Genomic DNA, 21,147 nt, shown 5'->3' on the forward strand with positions numbered 1-21,147 from the left:
GTCTTAGGTGACCCCTGTGAAAAGGTTGTTCGACCCCCAAAGGGGTCCCGGCCCACAGATTGAGAACCGCTGGTTTAAAAGTTACACAATTAGCCAATAATACTTGCCTGTGTGTCACCAATGTGACTTTGTTGATTGTGTAGGACACAATGATAATTTGGCCAATTCAGTACAATCACAGCAAAATGGGTAATTCATGTTAACTGCCTGGTCCTGCACATCCGGCTGCTTACCAGTCATTGTATCTTCATGTATAGCAATATTGTACCAAATCCAGCCAATCGTTCACTTAGCCCAAAACACAACCTATGTGTAGCTATCTTGACACATTCATGTATTGATTTTCTGACTGACATATTGTAATAATTGTAATCTCAGCAGGAGCCTACATTAAATTGGGGATATGTAGGTAAATAGATTAAAAAATGTATTAAAGATGGTGGTAATTAAAATGGTGCTTTAGCTCCCTGGATAACTGGGCTTCCTTCACAGCATTATTACCACATTACTTCTCTGAATATAACTTAGCTTGCTGTAAAAGGGATTTTGCATGTGGCCATATATGCTGTGACTAAATACCCTTTAAATGGCCTGAATTATTAATTAAGATCTCACTGGAAGTGCGGCTTCTCTAACTTCTTAATTTGCTAATTACTGTGTGTGTTCAGCTTTAGGGCCTGGCACACACAGTGGTATAAAGCATTTTTAGCCCATCCATTTATTTTCTTATCTTTTTGTTCTGCAGAATTATGAGCTGATCTGACTTCCTAATTTACATTAAATTTTAAGATATTACTTGAGATATAATTTAATTAGAAGTGTAAAAGAAGACACAACCTCTCACTCATAAACATCTCTTAATAAACATGAATAGTTTTAAGATGTAGTTCACATTTAACTTTACAGTACAGCTATAAGATCTGTTATCTGAAATGCTTATGATATGGAGTTTTTTTTCATAATTTGGATCACCATTCCTAAATGAAAACATTTAAATAGTAAATAAACTCAAAAGGTTTGTTTTACCATTAATATGGATTTATGCAGTTACAAGGTTCTGTTGTCCAGGTATGAGATCCTTTATCCGGAAACCCACTATCCAGAAAGCTCCGAATTACGGAAAGGCCATCTCCCACAGACTACATTATAAGCAAATAATTCTAATTTTTAAAAATGATTTCCCTTCTCTCTGTTATAATAAATCAGAACCTTGTACTTGATCCCAACTAAGATATAATGAATCCTTATTGGAGGCAAAACAAGCCTATTGGGTTTATTCAATACTTAAATAATTTTTAACAGACTTAAGTTATGGAGATACAAATTAGAAAAAAAAAGATTAGTAATTAAAATGATCCCTTATCTGGAAAACCCCAGGTCCCCAGCCAGGGTCGGACTGGGGGCTGAAGGGCCCACCGGAGCTCCCGCCCCAGGGGCCCTGCAGGTCCCCCCCGACGTCCCCCCCTGAGGGCGTAAATGTAACGCATCAGCGGAGGAGCGGTCGGGCAGGGGGAGCGCAGGTAAGGGACAGGTCTGGGTCACTGGGGCCCACTAGAGCCGGGGCCCACCGGGACTTTTCCCAGTGTCCCGGTGGCCCAGTCCGACCCTGTCCCCAGCATTCTGGATAACAGGTCCCATACCTGTATTATTTCAGGGAAAAGGGAGATAAAATTGACTCTTGGAGATGGCCTTCCCTTATTTCAGAGCTTTCTGGATGTTAAGTTTCCAGATAATAGATACCATTCCTATATTATAAGACAATTTGAGTTAGTCTTCATTTTGTATTTTTTGTGCTTTTTGAGATATTTACATTTTATATTTGAAGTTCAGGCTTGGAGGTTTTACTGCTGTGTGGTTGCATGGGCTTAGTTACCCCAGCTAGCAAGCAGCAGCAGCTTGTAAGTCAGAATGGAAGCAATAGGAGAGAACAACCTGAAAACCAAAATTTCGTTTTCAAAAAATAAAAACAATAACATGAAACCCTTACAATCAGTCTGTTTTTTTTGTTGTTACAGAGGTGGGGTGGGACACAATAACTAGATGGCATTGCAGACTGGATATAGGAATAGTACAAATTTTAATTCAAAAAAACATTTCAAAATAAATAATGAAAACCCACTGAAATGTTGCTTAGAGTAGGCCAATCTATAAAGCAAAAGTAATAATATATGTTCTTCAAAACTTTAAAGGAGAAGGAAATGTATTTTGGCATTTTATTGCCAAAAGATTAGTCACAATAGTGCAAGCTAGAAAACTATATTTATTCTGCAGAAAGCTTTACCATACCTGACTAAACAGCCATAGAAGCTCCCTCTGTTTGTTTAAGATAGCAGCTGCCAATTTAGCTTGGTCTGACTTCATTTCCAGGCTGCACAGAACAGCTTTCAACTCACATTACAGCAGAAATGGAAAGGGGGAGAGAGTAGAAGGGAGGGGGATAGAGGAGAGAGGTGCAAACTGAGCAGGAAGTCTGACACACAAGATTATGTATATAGAATAGAAGGAAATAAATGTGATTTATTTTCACATTTACAGTTACAGTTCTGTAAGTGTTTATGGCTGTATTAACATAGACCTTTCTGATAAAGCTTACTTAGTTTTTACCTTTCCTTCTTTAAAAATATTTTACACAATACATTTACACAATACTCTTTCATGGGAACAGTTTGTTTGTAAAAAGGGGCAAGATAAGACGGTAGTAGTAATGCATATAGTATAAAAATGCATTTTATGTTTATATATGTTTGTGTAAAAATTCGCTAAACCTTGCCCAGTTGAAATTATCGGACATTGTGTCTCATACATATCTTCTTTTAGACTATAAGCTCATTTGAGAAGGGCTCCCTTTACCACTTTTGCAAAGAACTGAAGTTTTACTATGGCAGAGGGGCTGAGTCAAATAAACGCACAACAATGTACAGCTTGGTAAGATGTTTATACACAAGCAGCTGTTGTGATACAATGACTTATATTAGGCTTTTTAGGGATGCTAGAAATTGTTAATCAAATACTGGGCACATACTAAGGTTTCCTACATTACAGGGCTTAGGCTTAACGTAACGTATGGAGTGTATTCTCAGCAAGCTGAAAAACTCTTGCCGAGAATGCTCCCTACATTTAAAAATGCCCCTACCTGTGCCTGCACCTGAATGAATGGAATACGCTGAGATTCAGGCACATTTAGCAGATATCCACCAAAAATGTGAAGTTTCATGTTTTATGGCGGATATTGGCTACATGTGCCTGCACTCGAGCATATTCAGTGCTATCGGGTGCAGGCACAGGTAGGAGTATTTTTAAGCGTAGCGTTATATTCTCTGCAAGTGGTTTTCCGCTTGCTGAGAATACACCCGTGTGGCATTAGCCTTGGAAAGGATTCATTTAAGTTCCAAATGGCATGTCTTCATCTAAGGGAAATACAAATTGCACTTGCCTAACAGGCCTTGATGTCAGAGCCTTTTTCTGCAGATCATTTCTATCATGTATTATGTGCTTCTGGGGCAATTCCCAGCAAATGAGTGCTAGACTGTCAGATTATCTCTTCAGGTGCATGCCCTAAAAGTACATAAAACATTGTTGCAGGGACCTCCAGTAGCAGTTAGTGGGTCCAGTATGAGAATCTGTTCTCTGGGTTTCACTGAGGCATAAGGAAGGTTAGTAAACTGGAATGAGGGTTCACACACACACAAACACACACACACACAAAACTCTCATAATCTAAAGTGGAAAGATGAGGTTTTGCATTTCTTTGTGTCATTGTTATATATCATGTATTCTCACACACACACACCAACATATTACATATAGTTATCCTACCTTGTTAATGCCTCCATTGTGCATATATTGTATTCAGTGCAGAAGTTAGAGCAATTATATATTTCATGTAGAGTTAACAATTCATTAAAAACAAAGAATTTACATTTGGACATTACTATACAGTCATTTTGGTACAAAGAAGAAAGGAAAAAGCTGTGTTCCTTTGATAACTGGTCAGGCTATGTAATGAGTGTGAGTTCAGTTCACTGAATGGCAATAAAACACCTGTAATGTTTTCATGTACAAATTCCCCCTTTATAAATTTGTTGTTGTAAATAATGTGGCAGACAGAAGCTTTTGTTTGCTGTAGCCTGATAATTCACCATACTTGCCGTCTTCTGCCTCACCACAGTAGACTTTGGTTGAGCACACAGAATCTCCTCAGCCTTGGTAAACATATAATATATGAGAGATCCAGTGGAATTCTCTGTAGTCTGCCTTTACCACCCCTTATGTAGGTGGCAGCATGTTAGGTCCATTATTTCTTCAGTCGCCCCCTTCTGGTGGGAAGAGTTTCAGCAATTCCTCACAGTCCGAGTCTATTAATTGATATGGCTTTTCACCATCACTGTTTACTGCATCTGATTGTGCTCCAAGCGATAGAAGATATCTGAAGGAAAAGAAGAATCCATACATTTATCTATACACACATCATAAACATACTTTTTGTATGGATTTCCTTTGTTTCTAATTCACAGAATATATTTTGTCTTTACTGACAGATCTTCAACAGTACATGCATTTGTTGAAGTTTAAAAATGCTGGATACTAATACAGCAGTAATTACAGTCTATTTTTTGAATGCTCTAATGAACACTGTGGTACTTGAAATAGTTAATACCTTATTGAAGTGATCTACCTATCTACCAGTGATCTACCTATCTACCAGTGATCTACCTTTATTGGGGTTAAAGAAGTAACAGGTTCCAACTATATATCTGTATACACACATTTCTCTGTGTTGCATTACTGGCATGTCACTTTTGTTGTGTGTGCAGTGGAACCCATGTTCCTGCAGGGTACATGCACACACTTACCCTTTAGTACAGTGCTGTCCAACTGGTGGCCTGCGACCCCCCTCTGTGTGGCCCCCCACATGTCTGGCTGTTTTGATGGCTTACTTTTGAGTAAACTTTAAATGGTATCAGTACTGTGATTAACTGGCCCCTGCATTGCTCACACCTCCGATTCAGGCTGTAATCCCCCTGTATTGTTTAAATATGTAATCCCCTGTACTGTTCACACCTTTTAATCTCTGCATTGTTCACCCCCTGAATTGTTCACACCTCAGACTCAGACTATAATCAACCCATTGTTCACCTGTTCACACCTCAGACACTGTGTGTACTGCCTGTGTGTATGGCACACACAGGCAGCATAGGGTAGGCAAAGTATGGCACACAGGCAGCATAGGGCAGGGAGGGTATGGCACACACAGGCAGCATAGGGCAGGCAGAGTATGGCACACACAGGCAGCATAGGGTAGGGCAGGGTAGGGCAGGGAGAATATGGCACACACAGGCAGGGTAGGGCAGGCAGAGCATGGCACACACAGGCAGCTAAGGGCAGTATGTGTATAGCACACACAGGCAGCATAAGGCAGGCAGAGTGCTGCCTATGTGTCCCATACTCTGCCTGCCCTATGCTGCCTATGTGTGCCATACTCTGTCTGCTCTATGCTGTCTGTGTGCTATACTCTGCCTGTCCTATGCTGCCTGCGGGAGGTGAACCTGGCAGGGGTTTGTTCTGGGAGTTTGTTAGCAGTTGGAAATAGCCATTAAGGTGTGTAATTATGTGCCGGGGGTTGCTGTGCTATCCACAGGGGAGGTGGAGGAGGCATATGGATTTAAGGGTGTGTCTTAATATGACATAATATAATCAATATAATCAATGATGGTTGATATCCCCCCCAGTGAGGACCAAGCATTTGGGTTTTTACTGCACTACCACCTTTGTGATAACATGGGTGTGATTTGAAGTGGGTGTGGGTAAAAAGGGGGAGTGGTCAAAACCGGCTTCCATTAGCGGCCCTCCACCATGTATGCTAGAGAAATTCTGGCCCTCGGCACTGCAGAAGTTGGACAGCACTGCTTTAGTACATGGATTACATTTGTAAAAGTTGCTTTCTTCTGCAGAGATTTTAGTCTTGTGCTGTGCAATAAATTCCACTTTACTGCAGGCTGTTCTATTTAGAGCATGTAAGAGGGTGAATTGTCAAATAACAATCTCTTAGGGCTGTGTGTTATCCCTTGCAAAACATAATCAACTTTGTACAATACAATACCTTGTTTATTTTAACACAGAACATTTTTCTGATAATCTAAATTGATTTTCTAGCATCTGCTGGAAAGAACTTTTGACTGCTATTGCACGCTACAGCATACAAGTTTAATATCTATAAGTACCTCAGGTTCTTCTGCATTATTGACTTGCCTAACTTGTCCCATTAGGTGTATAAGTTGCTCACACATTATTAAATCCCAAATGTATCAACATTGCATTTTAACTGCAACTAACTTGCACAGAATGACAAGTTGTCTAGAACCCTCTGAAAAGATGACACATGAATAGACTTATTTAACTGCATAGCTTTGTTTAATCAGCAAACACAGATACATTGCTTACAATGCCATCCCCAATACTACGAGTACGGGCCCAGGGTGTCAGCCCTAGATTAACCAATTGCTACAGCAGATGGACAAGCAATATTTACATTACAGGTCCTCCCCACATGGAATAAAACAAAAGAAATAGAAGAAAGTAACCATATCTTATTTCCAACAGAAGTTCTAAAATTGAGTGGGCCAAATTAGTGGCAGTGGCAGCAATTGTAAGAAATATTTGCATTTTCAGACAGAAAACATGGACAATCTCAAGGCTACAAGGTCATCTACAGAAACCCTAGTTTTTGTTGTCCAACATATGCAATGTTAGTTCTAAAACTGACGGCAATAGCACTGTAGTCTGTCCTCCTGAATGTGGATGCAAGAAAAATTGACAGATGACTGCAGAGAAGTATTATTTGGATTGTGGTGAAATAACCTTGATTAGATTGGTCTGTTTTTCAGATTTAAAGTACAGTAATTTAACTCACCATCCATCACAACTAAATAAAAGGGGACTTTATGGTAAGAGAACCAGGAAGACCCCACTGCTGATGGAGAAGTAAAGCTTGACAGGAGTTTCCCAAAAACAAAGAAATTAAGCCTTTAAAAGAAAAAAGCACCATTCCTACAATTAAAAGTGCAGGAGGTTTGCTGAAGTTTTGGGTTTGCTTTGCAGCCCCTTGAACTGGGTGCATTGAGTCTGTGCTGGCACAAGCAGGAGATTACATTTTGGAGTGCAATACTAAACCCCATGTAGAAAGCTGAGTCTCTGTTGAAGATCATAGGACTTTCAGCAGGACAGAGACCCAAAGAATACCTTAAAAGCATCCAGCAATGGTTAAAAGCAAATTGCTGAATTGCTCTAAAGTGACCAGCAGTGAGTTGAAATCCCAACGCAGTGATCCCCAACCAGTGGCTCGTGAGTAACATGTTGCTCCCCAACCCCTTGGATGTTGCTCTCAGTGGCCTCAAAGTTGGTGCTCAATTTTGAATTTCTGGCTTGGAGGCAAGTTTTGGTTGACTAAAAACCCAGTGTAAAGCCAAACAGAGCCTTCTATAGGCTACCTGTGTACATAGGGGCTATTAAGTAGCCAATTATAGCCCTTATTTGCACACCCAGGAACTCTTCATGCTTGTGTTGCTCCCCAACACTTTTTCCATTTGAATGTGGCTCACGTGTATAAAAGGTTGGGGATCCCTGTCCTAAACCCTTATGAATACTTCCGGAGAAACCTGAATCTTCTGGAGAGATCTGAAAAGTACAGTGAGGCAAAAGGAGTTTTCAAATGTGGGAGAAATCTGCAAAAGAATGTCAGTACAAACTATCATTACACTGATGAAAAAAGTTCATTTATGGTTTCTGTTACTTCTTCCAAAGGCTGTACTGCTACACATTAAAGGACGCAAATTTTTATTCCAATTGTAACGCATAGAGTGCCTTACCCTGACCTGAATCGCAATAGTTACGCTCCCCCAATCTCCTCGTACAGCCTGCACCATTTATGTTTATTGTATTTCAGCCAGCGACCATTTTGCCGAGGTGACGTTAAAAAAAAACTTGATTAAAAAAAAATCGTCTGTTGTATAGAGAAGAGAATGCGCAAGTTTATTAAAAACGGATTCGAAGTGCGCATGAGCATTACGCCAAGAGACACGCAGAATTCTCAAGGGAGGGGAGAGAGGGAGGTACAGAGCTGTTCAGAGGGAGACACATCAAGGGATCGCTGCAGCTTCACTATTTGCTTTTGAGCGACCCTAATGGCAGGTATTAATGCTATTTTCTTATGGATGTGAAAGGATATGTTAGGTTTTGAATCAAACAACTTCAAGGTGGCAATCAGAACAATCCTTTCTTTTTTTGAGATAATTCCCTGTATTTTCTCACTTGATAAAATATATCAATTACTTCAGAGAGAGAATATCAATAATATTACAGGTCTCACACCTTACAATGTAACATCTATTCTCAGTTGATACTCTTGTGTCTGCTGAAAAGATCTACTGGTAAAAAAGGCACAGGAGATTGTATGCCCCCCCCTTATATATTTATTTAGTTATCCTATCCTGCACTTCTCTAGTGTAACCAATCCCACCTTGTCTAGTGTTTCTTTATAACTGAGGCTTTCTATACCCTTTATAAGCTTGTTTGTACTCGTCTTCTCTACTTTCTACTGGCACTTATATTGTAATGTCACCCACTGTGACCTACAGCACTTACATTTGCCCATTTGTGTCTGTTAGTTACCCCTCCCATATAGATTGTAAGCTCTACGGGGCAGGGACCTCCTTCATCTTGTGTTTCTGACTCTTATTGCAACTGTACCTTGTATTTATTTGTATTTATTGTTATACTTTGTATTTATCCATTATCTTTAACCCCCTGTCTGTATTAATGAATTCTACTGTACAGCGCTGCGTACATAAGTAGCGCTTTATAAATAAAGATATACATACATACAATTCATCACTGAACCGCCAGGTCAACCTATTGTGTCAGGTACTGGTAGCCTCAGAGAATGAAGTAGTATTTACACAGATGAGTATATCAAATATTCATTTCCCTCATAATGTCATTTGTTTAAGATTTCCTTTATTTGCAGTTTAATGGAAAACTTGAAAGAAACTTTATATTTTACAAAAGGAAAGGGTTACATACCATAGGGGAAACACTACATGTAAAAGGCATACCATATTATCAACATAACGTGGTCCTGATTTGGTCTGGTTTGTTGAAATCTTCAGTAAATTTGTGACAAGATCAAATAATAACTTGAAGGTGACTGCTAAAATTAATCTTTATGGCTTTTAGAAATTCAAAGCAGAAGGATGGAAATTATATTTCTGCTTCAAAGAGAGAACATAGAGCCATAAATGTGCTGTAAAAAGCAAACAGTTCCTTTCTCTTTCAACAGAGATAAACTTCTTGCAAGACATATTGTCAAAATGTGCCTCTGTATCTGCTCTAAATAACAAATGGATGGTTGTATGTCATGTCATTTAGTGGAGATATGGATGTGATTTTCCATAATTGTGCATTTGTAGAACTTGGTTTTATATTAACATAGTAAGTTAAGTCTATTTAAATTCTGTTTAACTGTTGAGGAAGGCAAAAAAAATCCAATTGAAGCCTCAGAGGGAAAACATTTTTTTCCTTACTCAAACATGACAACTCTAAAAATAACTCCTTTCTGGAAAATTTGGCAGAACCGAATGCAAATACTAATTTGCATTTGCAGATTAGGCAACAGCAGGATTGTTCAACTTCCGTGTTTATGTGATGAAAAGTCACATGATTCTAAGGATTCGGTTCGGGCCAGGCACATAGATTCAGCTTAATCAGAACCCTGCTGAAAAAGGCCAAATCTTGGCTGAATTCCAAATCAAATGCTGTATTCGGTGCATCCCTTGTATTTTCTTATTTGAAAAAAAGCCACCGGACTGTCAGGAACTATCTGGAATCAAATGCTGGTCTGTATACTGAATAATGCCCGCGCTAACCTTCTCAGCCACTGGGGGATTCCACAAGTGACATGGGTCAGTTATTCTGATGGACATAATCAGAATAATCATAATCTCGGTGCCTTCTTATTTGTCATTTATATATAAGCGTCTCCATACCTCATGCCTTTCATCAAGCCCTGTCTGTGTATTACCCTTGTTGCACAGGCTCCTACCTGCCATTTACTCACCGCTGGCCCATTAGATAGCCTCAAGCTCCTTGCAGCTATCTAATGTATCGGCCTGTATGCCAGTGCCATTCAGGGAGAAAATTCCACAACTGCACAGCTACCACTCAAAAAACCCTTCCTGAATATTTAGATAGGGTGCCCTAAAAGGGAGAAATAATTGAGGACAACAATAAACTGATTATTCATGTGACCCACTTCCTTCAGGCGCATTTCGGATTTGCACACCCAAATTTCCTTTTAATGGGGCACAGCATTTATTACCCTGATGAAGCCACTATAACTTAACTACAGAAAGTCTTTATGTAAGTGTAATTTTTATGGATTGCTGTGTTTTTAGTGACAGTATTAAACATTTTATGACATTTTTACCACCAGACATATGTGTATATATGATGCCTGAACTGGTCCACTGGGTGATGTAGAAAGCAGGTGGGAAAAGAAGCTGATCCACTGATTTTGACACAAAAAATGCATACTATCATTTCAATACTGAAATCTGCTCAGTGTGTATGGTGAAAGGCTGAGGCCATGCCTGTCAATGCAATGAACAAAAGTCAGCAGATCAGCTTTTTTCCCCCCTCCGTGCTTCTATGCTAAGGTGACCAGATTTTCAGGGTGAAATCCGGGGACAAGGGTAAAAATGGTAGCGCGTGAAGCACACCATGGCAATTGTAGGCCACGCCCACTTTGGGAGACCTGCCCCCCAATAAACCACTCCCCATTTACCAATATACCCTCAGTAAATATATAAATGAACACAGTGGCAATTCCATGTATAATACCCCAGAACTCATAACAGAATGACAAAGTGCCAGTTTCATGTATAAAACCCCTAGAACTCATAGCAGAATGACAAAGTGCCAGTTTCGTGTATAGAACCCCAGAACTCATAGCAGAATGACAAAGTGCCAGTTCCATGTATAATACCCCCCAGATCCCCATTGGGGTGCACATTTGACTCAGTACTAAATATTGTACGTGACAGAAACTTACTGGGGAAGCAGCAGCTCAGAAAGAAGCTAGTGTTCCTTGCTGCTGTCAGCTGCATTCCTCTCCTCCGCCTTAGCTATGTGTTCTGTGTTGGAGGGGGCCGGAGGGGGGATCGGCTTACAGGAGACACTGGAGCCAGAAGTGAAGAGTAAAAAAAAACTCCTTGGGCACAAAGTACTTCAGTGTAAAAACTGGCCAATCAGGGAGGCGCTTCAGGGTTCTAAAGCAAGTGCTGCTGCTTGTGGCTCCCTAATTGCCCAATTTGCCCACTGTAGTCCTCCATGCCAAACGAATTGCTTAGATGGCCGTCTAATAGCCTGATGTTCCCAGGGATTCACTGGGCCTTATTTTCCAGACGGGGGCAGCCTACAGGGACAAATTTGAATGGAGACAGCAGGAGCAGGAGACTGCTGTCTCCGAAACAGGGTCATCGGCCCTCAGGGACGGATGGTAACACTGTTCTATGCAGGCAAAGTAAATGCAGGCCATACAGGGACCAATTCTACCTGCCAAAATCGGTCCTTTACGATGGGCCTGCCCAACATCTGACCTAAAATCGGCCAGCTCTCGAGCGGGCAGGTTTGATTTTTTTTTTATGGATTGCTGTGTTTTTAGCTCGTTGATGTGGTCCCCTAACCAACCTAGGGCCAATTAGCCCTTTATCACAGTTCTGTTTCGTGCTTCCTTATCCTAATTTGCATTTTTCAGTATCCAGCCTATTATTTCGCGAAGGATTCGGGTTCAACCAAATCCCAAGATAGTGGATTCGGTGCATCCCTACTCTGGGCCCCTCACGTCTTTGGGCACTCCAAGGATGCACAAGTTGTTCTTTGACATTTTAGTATCATCCAAATGTCTGTGTATATATGATGGTTGCTTAGAGATCTTGATTATGTTCAAAAAGACAAGGCCTACTTGTGACTCCTCCTTGGCTACTTCCAGTTCTTTGATATCATTTATCATGTTAAGGTCTGCAAGAGACAAGAGCTCCAAGTCCTGTAGTGAGGGGAATCCTAAGGTGACCTTGTTGTTCCTCCTTGTCCTGGTTCACCTTCTGCCATTTTGAGGCTGCTTCCAGACAAGTGAGTTGGAAAAGATTTACTTTAAAAAAATTTTATTTTCTTTTTATCCAAGATTGATATGGTAAAGGTGAGTACAGGTAATGTTTTTCTGCGAGTTTCTCAGAATTAAGTAAAGTTCTATGAAAGCCACACAAACATTTGAGCAAAGCATAAAAATATCTTGTCATGTTCCAGCTGTTAATAACTTCTAATGTCCCTTTATTTCATATTGTTAATAATGGTAGAAGAAAAAAACCTTAACACACTTATCCAGCAGGATGTCAAATCTTATGCACCTGTAAGATAGAACAGAATGTCTCTTACCTAGCAATGTGAGGGTAGCCATCACTGCATGCCATGTGGAGGGGGGTCCAGCCATTTTCATCTCTCTGATCAATATCTGCTCCATATTTCACCAAGAGCTTCACACACTCCAGGTTGCCAGATAGAACGGCCTCATGTAAAGCTGCCATACCTATAAAGAGGTAAAGCTGCGTAAGAAATCGTTGACCCCTCTTGATCATATACAGTGCCCTCGATAATGTTTGGGACAATGACACATTTTTCTTTGACCCCTCTGCTCCTCAGTGTAAAATTTGAAATCAAACAATTCAGACATGATTAAAGTGCACATTCTTGACTTTAAATTAAAGTTATTTGCATATATTTTAGTTTTATAATGTAGAAATTACAACACTTTTTATACATAGCCCCTCCCTCATTTCAGGGCACCATGACACGAGGAAGAGAAAAGTTGTGCCAATGAAAGTCAAGGAACCTATTATGAGACTGAAAAACAAAAATGAAACCATTAGAGACATCGGAAAGGTTACATTTTATTGGCTGAGTAAGTAAAAATTGCAAGCGGAGCACCCAGGCCCCTTCGTCAAGCAATTTTTACTTACTCAGCCAATAAAAGTTATCACCTAACCTTATATTTTCTGCATCTTTTCAATGGGTAACACGGTACAACATCTTAAAACCATGAAATATCATTAAGAAGAAAGAATGTACTAATGAGCTCTGTAACTGCAAAGGGACTAAAAGGCCAAGGAAGACCCCACTGCTGATGACAGAAGAATCCTCAATATGGCAAAGAAAAATCCTTTCAGCTGATCAATATTCTTCAGGAGGCAGGTGTGTCTTTGTCAGAGACTACTGTCTGGAAAAGACTTCATGAACAGAAATAAAGAGGCTACACTGCAAGATGCAAACCACTAGTTAGCCACAATAACAGGATGGCCACAAAAGTACTTAAAAGAGCCTGTAGAATTCTGGAAAATGGTGTTATGGACAGACCATGATTTACCTGTATCAGAGTGATGGCAAGAGGAAAGTGTGGAGATGAAAAGGAACTGCCCAAGATCCAAAGCATAACAGCTCATCTGTTAAACATGGTGGTTGGATTGGGCAGGTATGGCTGCCACCGGTACTGACACTTATCTTAATTGATGATGTAACTGCTGATGGCAGTTGCACATTGAATTCTGAGCTGTACAGAAACATCTTATCAACTCAAGTTCCAGTAAATGCCTTGGACTGCGCTTCATCCTGCAGCAACATAATGATCCTAAATATACTGCTAAGGCAACACAGGAGTCTCTCAAAGCTAAAAAATAGATAATTCTTGAATGGCCGAGCCAGTTACCTGGTTTAAATCCAATTGAATATGCCTTCCAAATGCTGAAGAGGAGACTTAAAGGGACAAACCCCTGGAACAAGCAGGAGTTGATGGTGGCTGCAGTAGAGTTTGGGCAGAGCAGCACCAGAGAACATACTCAGCACCTGGTGATGTCTATGAATCACAGACGTCAAGCAGTCATTGCATGCAAGGGATATACATTTAATATACCTACCGTAACTTTGTCCCAGACATTATGGTGCCCTGAAATGAGGGCAGTATTGTAATTTCTACATAGTGAAACTGAAATTTAAGCAAATATTTTAAATGTGCACTTTAATCATGTCTGAATTGTTTGATTCAAATTTTACACTGAGGAGCAGAGGGGTAAATCAAAGAAACCTCTCTTTGCCCCAAACATTATTGAGGGCACTGTATCTATTTACTTTGAGCAAGCCCAGTAGCACATTTGGGTTATTAAGGAAATAGCCCAATAAACATTATCTGACAATAAGACACATGAGCTGATTTACTAGTAAGGCTGATGCCAGATGTGGCGTTTTTACGCTGCGTATTTTCTCCGCCTAAAAACGCCGCACAACCCACACAGCCCCTGACTATGGCGTTTTTCAGCCTAGTACTGGTGACGTAGCAAATCCCGTTTCCCATGGAGCTAATAGTGCGAAATAGTAAAAAACGCCGTGTATTTCCGCAAGGTCTGGCAGCTGCCTTTGTGTATACATAGGAATAGGTTGCTGTGCAAATAAGGGCGTATTTCGGCAAACGCATGAAAAGTCCGTGGTAACGCATTTTCTAGCGTATTTATGCATAGTGTGTTTTCCATCGAGACTGTATAAGTTATTTCTATGGATGATGATATTGTGCATTTTTCAGCCGCTGAGAGAATTAGAAAATACGCAGCGTAAAAACGCCATGTCTGGCATCAGCCTAAATGTGCCTAATTACCCAGCCCGTGGTACATATTCTCTATTATTCTCTAAATTGTAGTAGACTGATGAAAATAAACATTGGTTTGCACTAGTGTATTCAGTGGTGCATTTTAGCACCTGTATTGGTAAAGGAGCCCTATATATTCTATATATTCTATATATGCCAACTGGGTTTTTGGTGAGTTTTGTACACATTTTCACATTTGTCTTGGTTACATTTATTATGGTTTATGCTTTGCAGAAAAAACCTATAAGGAATTTGTAGGCAAAAGTTTACAGTGATTTTATTGTGAACAAATGGCATAGACTTTAACAGTTCATGTTCAATTGTTTTAAAGCTTATGTAAATGTAATTGCAACTGAAAGCAGTGTTTGTTGATTTTTTCTGACTCTTAAACAATAAAACAGAAGGCAATTATTCCACAGGTCTGTTAATTAGCTAGCTTCTGCTTCACTCTGCAACCAGTATATGGTTACTGTTGCTGTATGGTTACAGCAATGCTGTCTTACTTTATGGCTGGTATTAAAGACATTCATTGTATATAAATGCAAGTTTCTCACCGGACAAATGGCAAGATCAGTAACTCTTAGGGGAGTATTTATTAACACTGGAGACAAATATCACATTCTAAAGGCTCTAAGTATGACCATAGATTCTATGTTCTGTAGCACAGAAAGCTGCTATTTTATTCTCCATGCCGTAGACAACAAGCAAACACACAATTACAACACTTAAACCATGTTGTACACAAATACTTTTTTCTCTTTTTGCAGATTGGTTGGGTTTTGCACGCTCACAGTGCACAAACATTCACCAAATGTACACATGCATATACACATTTACCAAATATTTTAGCCAATTCAAAAGTTGTTTTATTTCTGGTTTGACTACCATCATCTCTAATTGCACTGTGTCCCTATTTCTCATTTTCGTGGATGATTTTATTGCATTCTTAGTGATTTTTATTGCAATTTTATGTTTGTTTGTGGCCTTTAAACTTCATTGGCTTCTCAAAACTACTCAAACTGCAATTTCTGCAACTGAGAAAGAATGTTTTGCTTTGATTGGTTTTATTGGATTGTTGTAATTTTATTGCATTCTAATTTGATCTTCATTACTGGTTTATGCTGTGAACACATTTGTGTGCAATACTTTCATTATGTGCCCCCTACAAGGATGTTAATAAGAATAAAGAGGAAAGCATTGAAAAACTGCAAGGGGACAGATGCTTTGTTGAATATAAATACTATAACAATCCTGGTTGCTGTTTTACAACACTTGTTATCGTATTTATATTCTTTAAAGACAGGCAAAGATAGAAAAGACTAAACCCAAAATGTTTTAAGTAAATTAATACTAAAAAGATGCAGGCTGAGAGTGTGGCTTCATTAAATAAATTGGTTATCAAGCATACAGAAAAAGCAAATGTTCTTAATCACTTTTTTTATTCAGTGTATTGTAAGAGATGTAATGAATAAGAACACTATTTAGTGTATTTTTCACCAGTGTTAAAAGTGGTATACAAGTAGCACCAGGAAAAATGCCTGGTTTTGCAGCAAGTAAGCACTGTGTTCTTGTTAGCGGCTTAGGAAAAGCCGGATAAATGAGCGTCTGGAGTGAATGGAGGGAAAGTAGGATAAGACCTTCCATTCGGTACTCCATTTAATGTTTTCAGTTGGCCAGCTGTAGGGAGCTGCCTGATTAAGCTGCCGGTGAGCAGCAAATAAATGGGCTGTGGGATTACACAGAAAGTGAAGACTCACAGAGAGGGGTTCACTCTCACAGCGGGGCTGGGGCGCTGCCTGCCACTGCAAGGAACAGAGGGAGTCGTGACCACGTGTATGAGTGCTGGAACAACAAGGCTTAGTGAGAAGCCAAAGTGTGCCAGAAGCTGGTGAGCTGGTATCCCAGGAGGGGAGAGACAGGCTGAGTGAGTAGCCCAAGTGTTCAAGTCACCGTGGATGTGTGAAGGTCATTGGGGATGGTAAGAAGCCCTGGGAAAAGGTTTCAGCGTTACCCTGGAAGGTGAGAGTCCCAAAGAAGGGACAAGTCATAAAAAAGTTTGATGAACTGTTTGCTGATGAACTGTGATGTTTATGTTGGGAGGTGTTTGCCCCAAATAAACCTGTTGATGTGGTGTCCCTGTCTCTATGCTCCTGGTCCTCTGCTACCTGCCTACCGTAGCTAATTTCACCCAAAAATTAAGTGTACAGGCAGACAGCATGTCACAGTATACATTTGAGTAGTCAGTGTTTAAAGACCCACTGATAGGGGCACAGATAGCTCAGCTCAATCTAGTCAATGGCTGACACAGTAGGCACCAGGGCCAGATGGAATATATCAAATTTAGTAAGAAGTTGGACAGTGGGGTTGCAATAGATGTGATCCATTGAATAATATAGTGTCACATAAACTACTGCTTTCTGTACTGTTGGTTTTAGCAATGTTCTTTGTATGTGGATACAAAACTGGCTAGGAATCGTGGCTGTCTATGGTACATCCTATACTTGGAGAAGGGTTGTTACTGGGGTTCCACACAGTTCTATATTGGCCTCAATTTTATATAATTTGTAACAATTTAATTATAACTTAGGGGAGGGCATTATAAGTAATGTATCAGTGTTTGCAGATGACGCAAAACCCTGCAGCCCAATTAATTCCATGTAGGATAGGGCATCCCTGCAGCAGGACCTTGATAAACTGGCAGTTTGAGCAGATAAGTGGCAGTTGAGATTAGTATTGATAAATGTAATGTTATGCACCTGGGAAGTTAAAATATGCAGCCACTTATACCCTTAATGGGACTAGAAAAGAATCTAGGGTCCCTTATAGATAATAAACTTGACTGTAGCGAGCAATGCCAGCAGCTGCAAGGGCAAACAGGATTTTGAGCTATAGTAAAGGAGAACTAAACCCTGAAAATGGCTAGAAATGCCATATTTTATATACTGAACTTATTGAATCAACCCAAAGGTTCATCTTTATAGCAGTAATGATACAGTACTTTAAAATTATCACAGGGGGTCACCATACTGGAATCTGTTAGAAGTGTCTGCGACACTTACATGCTTAATGTGCTTTGGGCAGCTGTTGGGAAACTGAGCTTAGGGGTCATTGCAAATTATCAAGCAGAAAATGAGGTTTTGCATAGAGAGAACCCACTGCACTGGGTTCATAGCTGGCATGCACTAATAATTTGTATTATTTACTAATCAGCCTATATCATGACATTTCTATACATACAGTATATTGTGCGTTGGTCCCTAAGCTCAGTAACTGGCAGCAGCACAGAGAATGTGCAGGGAATCAGCAGAAAATAAGATGGGGGCTACTGGGGCATCTTTGGGGCACAGATCTTCCCTGCTAAAGGACTGGGGTTGCCTTGGGCTGGTACAGAAGTCCAAAACATAATGTATAACATTTGTGTCCTGCTTATTAGTTAAGCTTTAGTTCTCCTTTAAAAGAAGTATAGATTCGAAGGAGAGGGTGATACTTCTACTTTACACAGCTCTGGTAACATGCGGTGTAGTTCTGGTCTCCAGGATATTATTGAATTAGAGACAGTCCCAAGAAAGTCAACTACATTAGACTGGCCAAGTTGGGGTTGTTTATGCAAGAAAAAGGCGCTTAAGTGGAGATATAATAACCAAATAAGGGGGCCATATAATAACCTATTGCTTTGTCTATGCTATTTACTAGTAAGTCCTTCCAACAGATGCAAAGATATCCATTTGCATTAGAAAAAAGGAGGTTTCATTTTACTACTCCTAAGAGCAGTGGCACAAGGGGAGATTGCTGGTGGGATGGCATATGCGTCACTTCCGATGCTTTGGGCGACTTCGGAAAACTGAGGCAAAGCGTATTAATCTCCCTGAAATGCCATCCCACCGGTGATTTACATTCTTGCAGGTGAGATGGCATTTCAGGGAGATTAATCGGCTACTAATATCCCCTTGTGCCACTGCCCTAAAGGGTTTTGCACAGTGAGACCTGTGAAGTTGAGGAATATTCTCTCTGCAATGGATGTACTGGCAGATACAGTCGATAGCTTCAAGAAGGGGTTGGATGGCTTTTTAGCAAGTGAAGGAATAGTTACTGAAAATAGCTCTGAGAATAAGTTGATCCAGGGACTGGTCTGATTGTCACTTTAAAGTATGCAGATTTCTGGAGTTGGGGTTTCAAAATTTGGTAGTTTATTTTTCAGCCTATACAAGTCAGAAATCTCCATAAACATATACATATATGGTATGGATGCGTTCAGGAGACACGGGACTTTCCAAATCAGTTGTATGTAATTATAGAATGGCCAGTTCTTAGCAACATTTCAACTGGTCTTGAATTTGTATTTTTTATAGTTTTTAAATGGTTTTAAAGCTTCCAAATGTGGGGCACCAACCCCAGCAGCCTGTAAACTATTTCTCTGTGAGGCTACAATTTTATTGCTATTGACATTTTATATTACTTATATTTTTATTCAGGTGCTCAATGATTCATATTCTAGTCTCTCATTCAAACCCCTGCATGGTTGCTAAGGTAATTTGGACCCTAGCAACCAGGTAGCTGCTGAAATTTCAAACTGGAGACAATTGCAAATTGTCTCAGAATATCACCCTCAACATCATACTAAAAGTTAATTTGAAGGACAACGACATTATCCATAAGATATATTTACATTAATACACTGCTGCCTGGAGGAGGGCTGCCTTTAACTTATAGGGAAAAGACATTAAACCTTAGCAAAATGAAGACATAACCAAAAATAAAAAAATAGTGTGAAACAAATGGGTTTACAAAATAAAACGTAATAAGATATATAGGAATTAAAGATGATGATAAATGATTATATACATGTGAATAGGCTTGTCCTTCCCTTTGGTGCAAGTGCAGCTGCTTAGTGAAGGTCAGGCTGATGGGTTTTCCCCATAACTAAATACCGTGTAATCATTTTATTCTCCATCTGGAAGAGTTACAAGATTCCCTGCAGCAGCTCCAGCTCTTGTAATGTCCCTTTGATGGGATAAAACAGGCGGAGTGCAGCTTTAACTGCCTATTTTTGGACCTCTGCACAAAAACCTATCATGAACCCTCTGCTCTTGCTATTAGACAAATGGCCTGAATGTTCAAATTGTGCCTGTTTTACATGCAATTTTACAAATACTATTTTATTGCACTTAAAAGCATATGTGGGTGCGCTCACCTGACAAGTAAATTGTGTCCATTGTCACCTTCCGGGCACGAATGAACCTCCCAACTTGCTCCAGGTCACCCTGTCGGATATGGTCCAGGAAGAGAATGTCATTTGGGAAGCGCACAGTGCGTGCAGAGCGATGAGAAGGCATATACCTCATTCTGAGGATACCGTGGTCCGGGGCTGGAGACAAGGGACTAAGCGCCAGTTCTGTTAGTTTGTTTGTATCCAGATATAAAGAATTGTCTAGCTCTTCCTTTCCACTGGATGGAAGCTGATTCTGCCAAACTTCAGTAGGCTCTATTACAAAATCACCAATAAGCACCGCTAAGTTACAGCAGAAGCAGCAGCAGTCCAAAAAACCTTTTATAGCCTTGCCTTCTCATCTATTTACAGGACGCTCATCTCATCCCACTGTAAGGCAACCAACCGTTGAATACGCCCACTGCAGTTCAAGGGAGGCTCATCTTACCAGGTCAACTGATTAGGAGAGCAGCTGCTACTCAAAGCTTCTGGGGGTCACCGCACCAAGAACCAAAAGCTGCCTTCAGTATGGGTGGGATCGGGAAATAGATACAGACATACACACTGCACTCAGCCAGCCCTGTAAACAGTATCAGGATATATCTGTTCTCTCCATGTGACAGTGTAAGATGGAGAGGCTCTAAATAGGAGTCTTATGAATACCAAGGAAATGTCTGTAATGAGAGCTTGTGAAGTAATGACCCCACATCTTGGCAGACTGCATCTACTCCTGTAAACAAGTGTTACTGTTTTGAGTAGCAGGGAAGGGGGTAGGGGAAGACACTTATAAATCAAGGTTCCTGGCATACAGGTTACTTTACATTAAGAGGGAGAGGTCAAGCTACTCCGTTATGGTTTAGCCTCATCTGATGAACAATTACTGTTGCCCGACAACTTCTTGCTCCCCATACACAGCACGAGTTACATGTTGTGTAACAAGCATTGCATTCAGAATGTGTTTAAAACATTTTGCTAATAAAGTTTGCAGACTCCAGTAACCCTAAAAATTTTCCAATGGGCGTCTTAAAGGAGCAGTACAGTGTAAAAATAAAAGTGGGCAAAATAGACTGTGCAAAATAAAAAAAAATGTTTTCATATAGTTAGGCAAACATATCATCTATAAAGGCTTAGTGAGCAGATGTCTAACAATGGCCAAAGCACTACTTTACAAAACTTTACTTCCTGCTTTCAGCAGTCAGTA

General features: G+C 40.1%; 1 protein-coding gene across 1 annotated transcript; it reads right to left on the reverse strand.

The window, feature by feature from the left end:
* Window positions 1–1,997: 1,997 nt before the first annotated feature.
* ppp1r27 (protein phosphatase 1 regulatory subunit 27) lies at window positions 1,998–20,754 on the reverse strand. Its single transcript, XM_002937314.5, has 3 exons — window positions 19,932–20,754; window positions 12,487–12,637; window positions 1,998–4,426 (listed from the first exon to the last, which is right to left on the reverse strand). The coding sequence occupies exons 1-3, from the start codon at window positions 20,080–20,082 to the stop codon at window positions 4,303–4,305; spliced, it is 426 nt and encodes a 141-aa protein (XP_002937360.1). The 5' UTR covers window positions 20,083–20,754; the 3' UTR covers window positions 1,998–4,302.
* Window positions 20,755–21,147: the final 393 nt, after the last annotated feature.

The sequence above is a fragment of the Xenopus tropicalis genome, chromosome 10 (assembly GCF_000004195.4).
Source record: "Xenopus tropicalis strain Nigerian chromosome 10, UCB_Xtro_10.0, whole genome shotgun sequence".
Taxonomy (NCBI): domain Eukaryota; kingdom Metazoa; phylum Chordata; class Amphibia; order Anura; family Pipidae; genus Xenopus; species Xenopus tropicalis.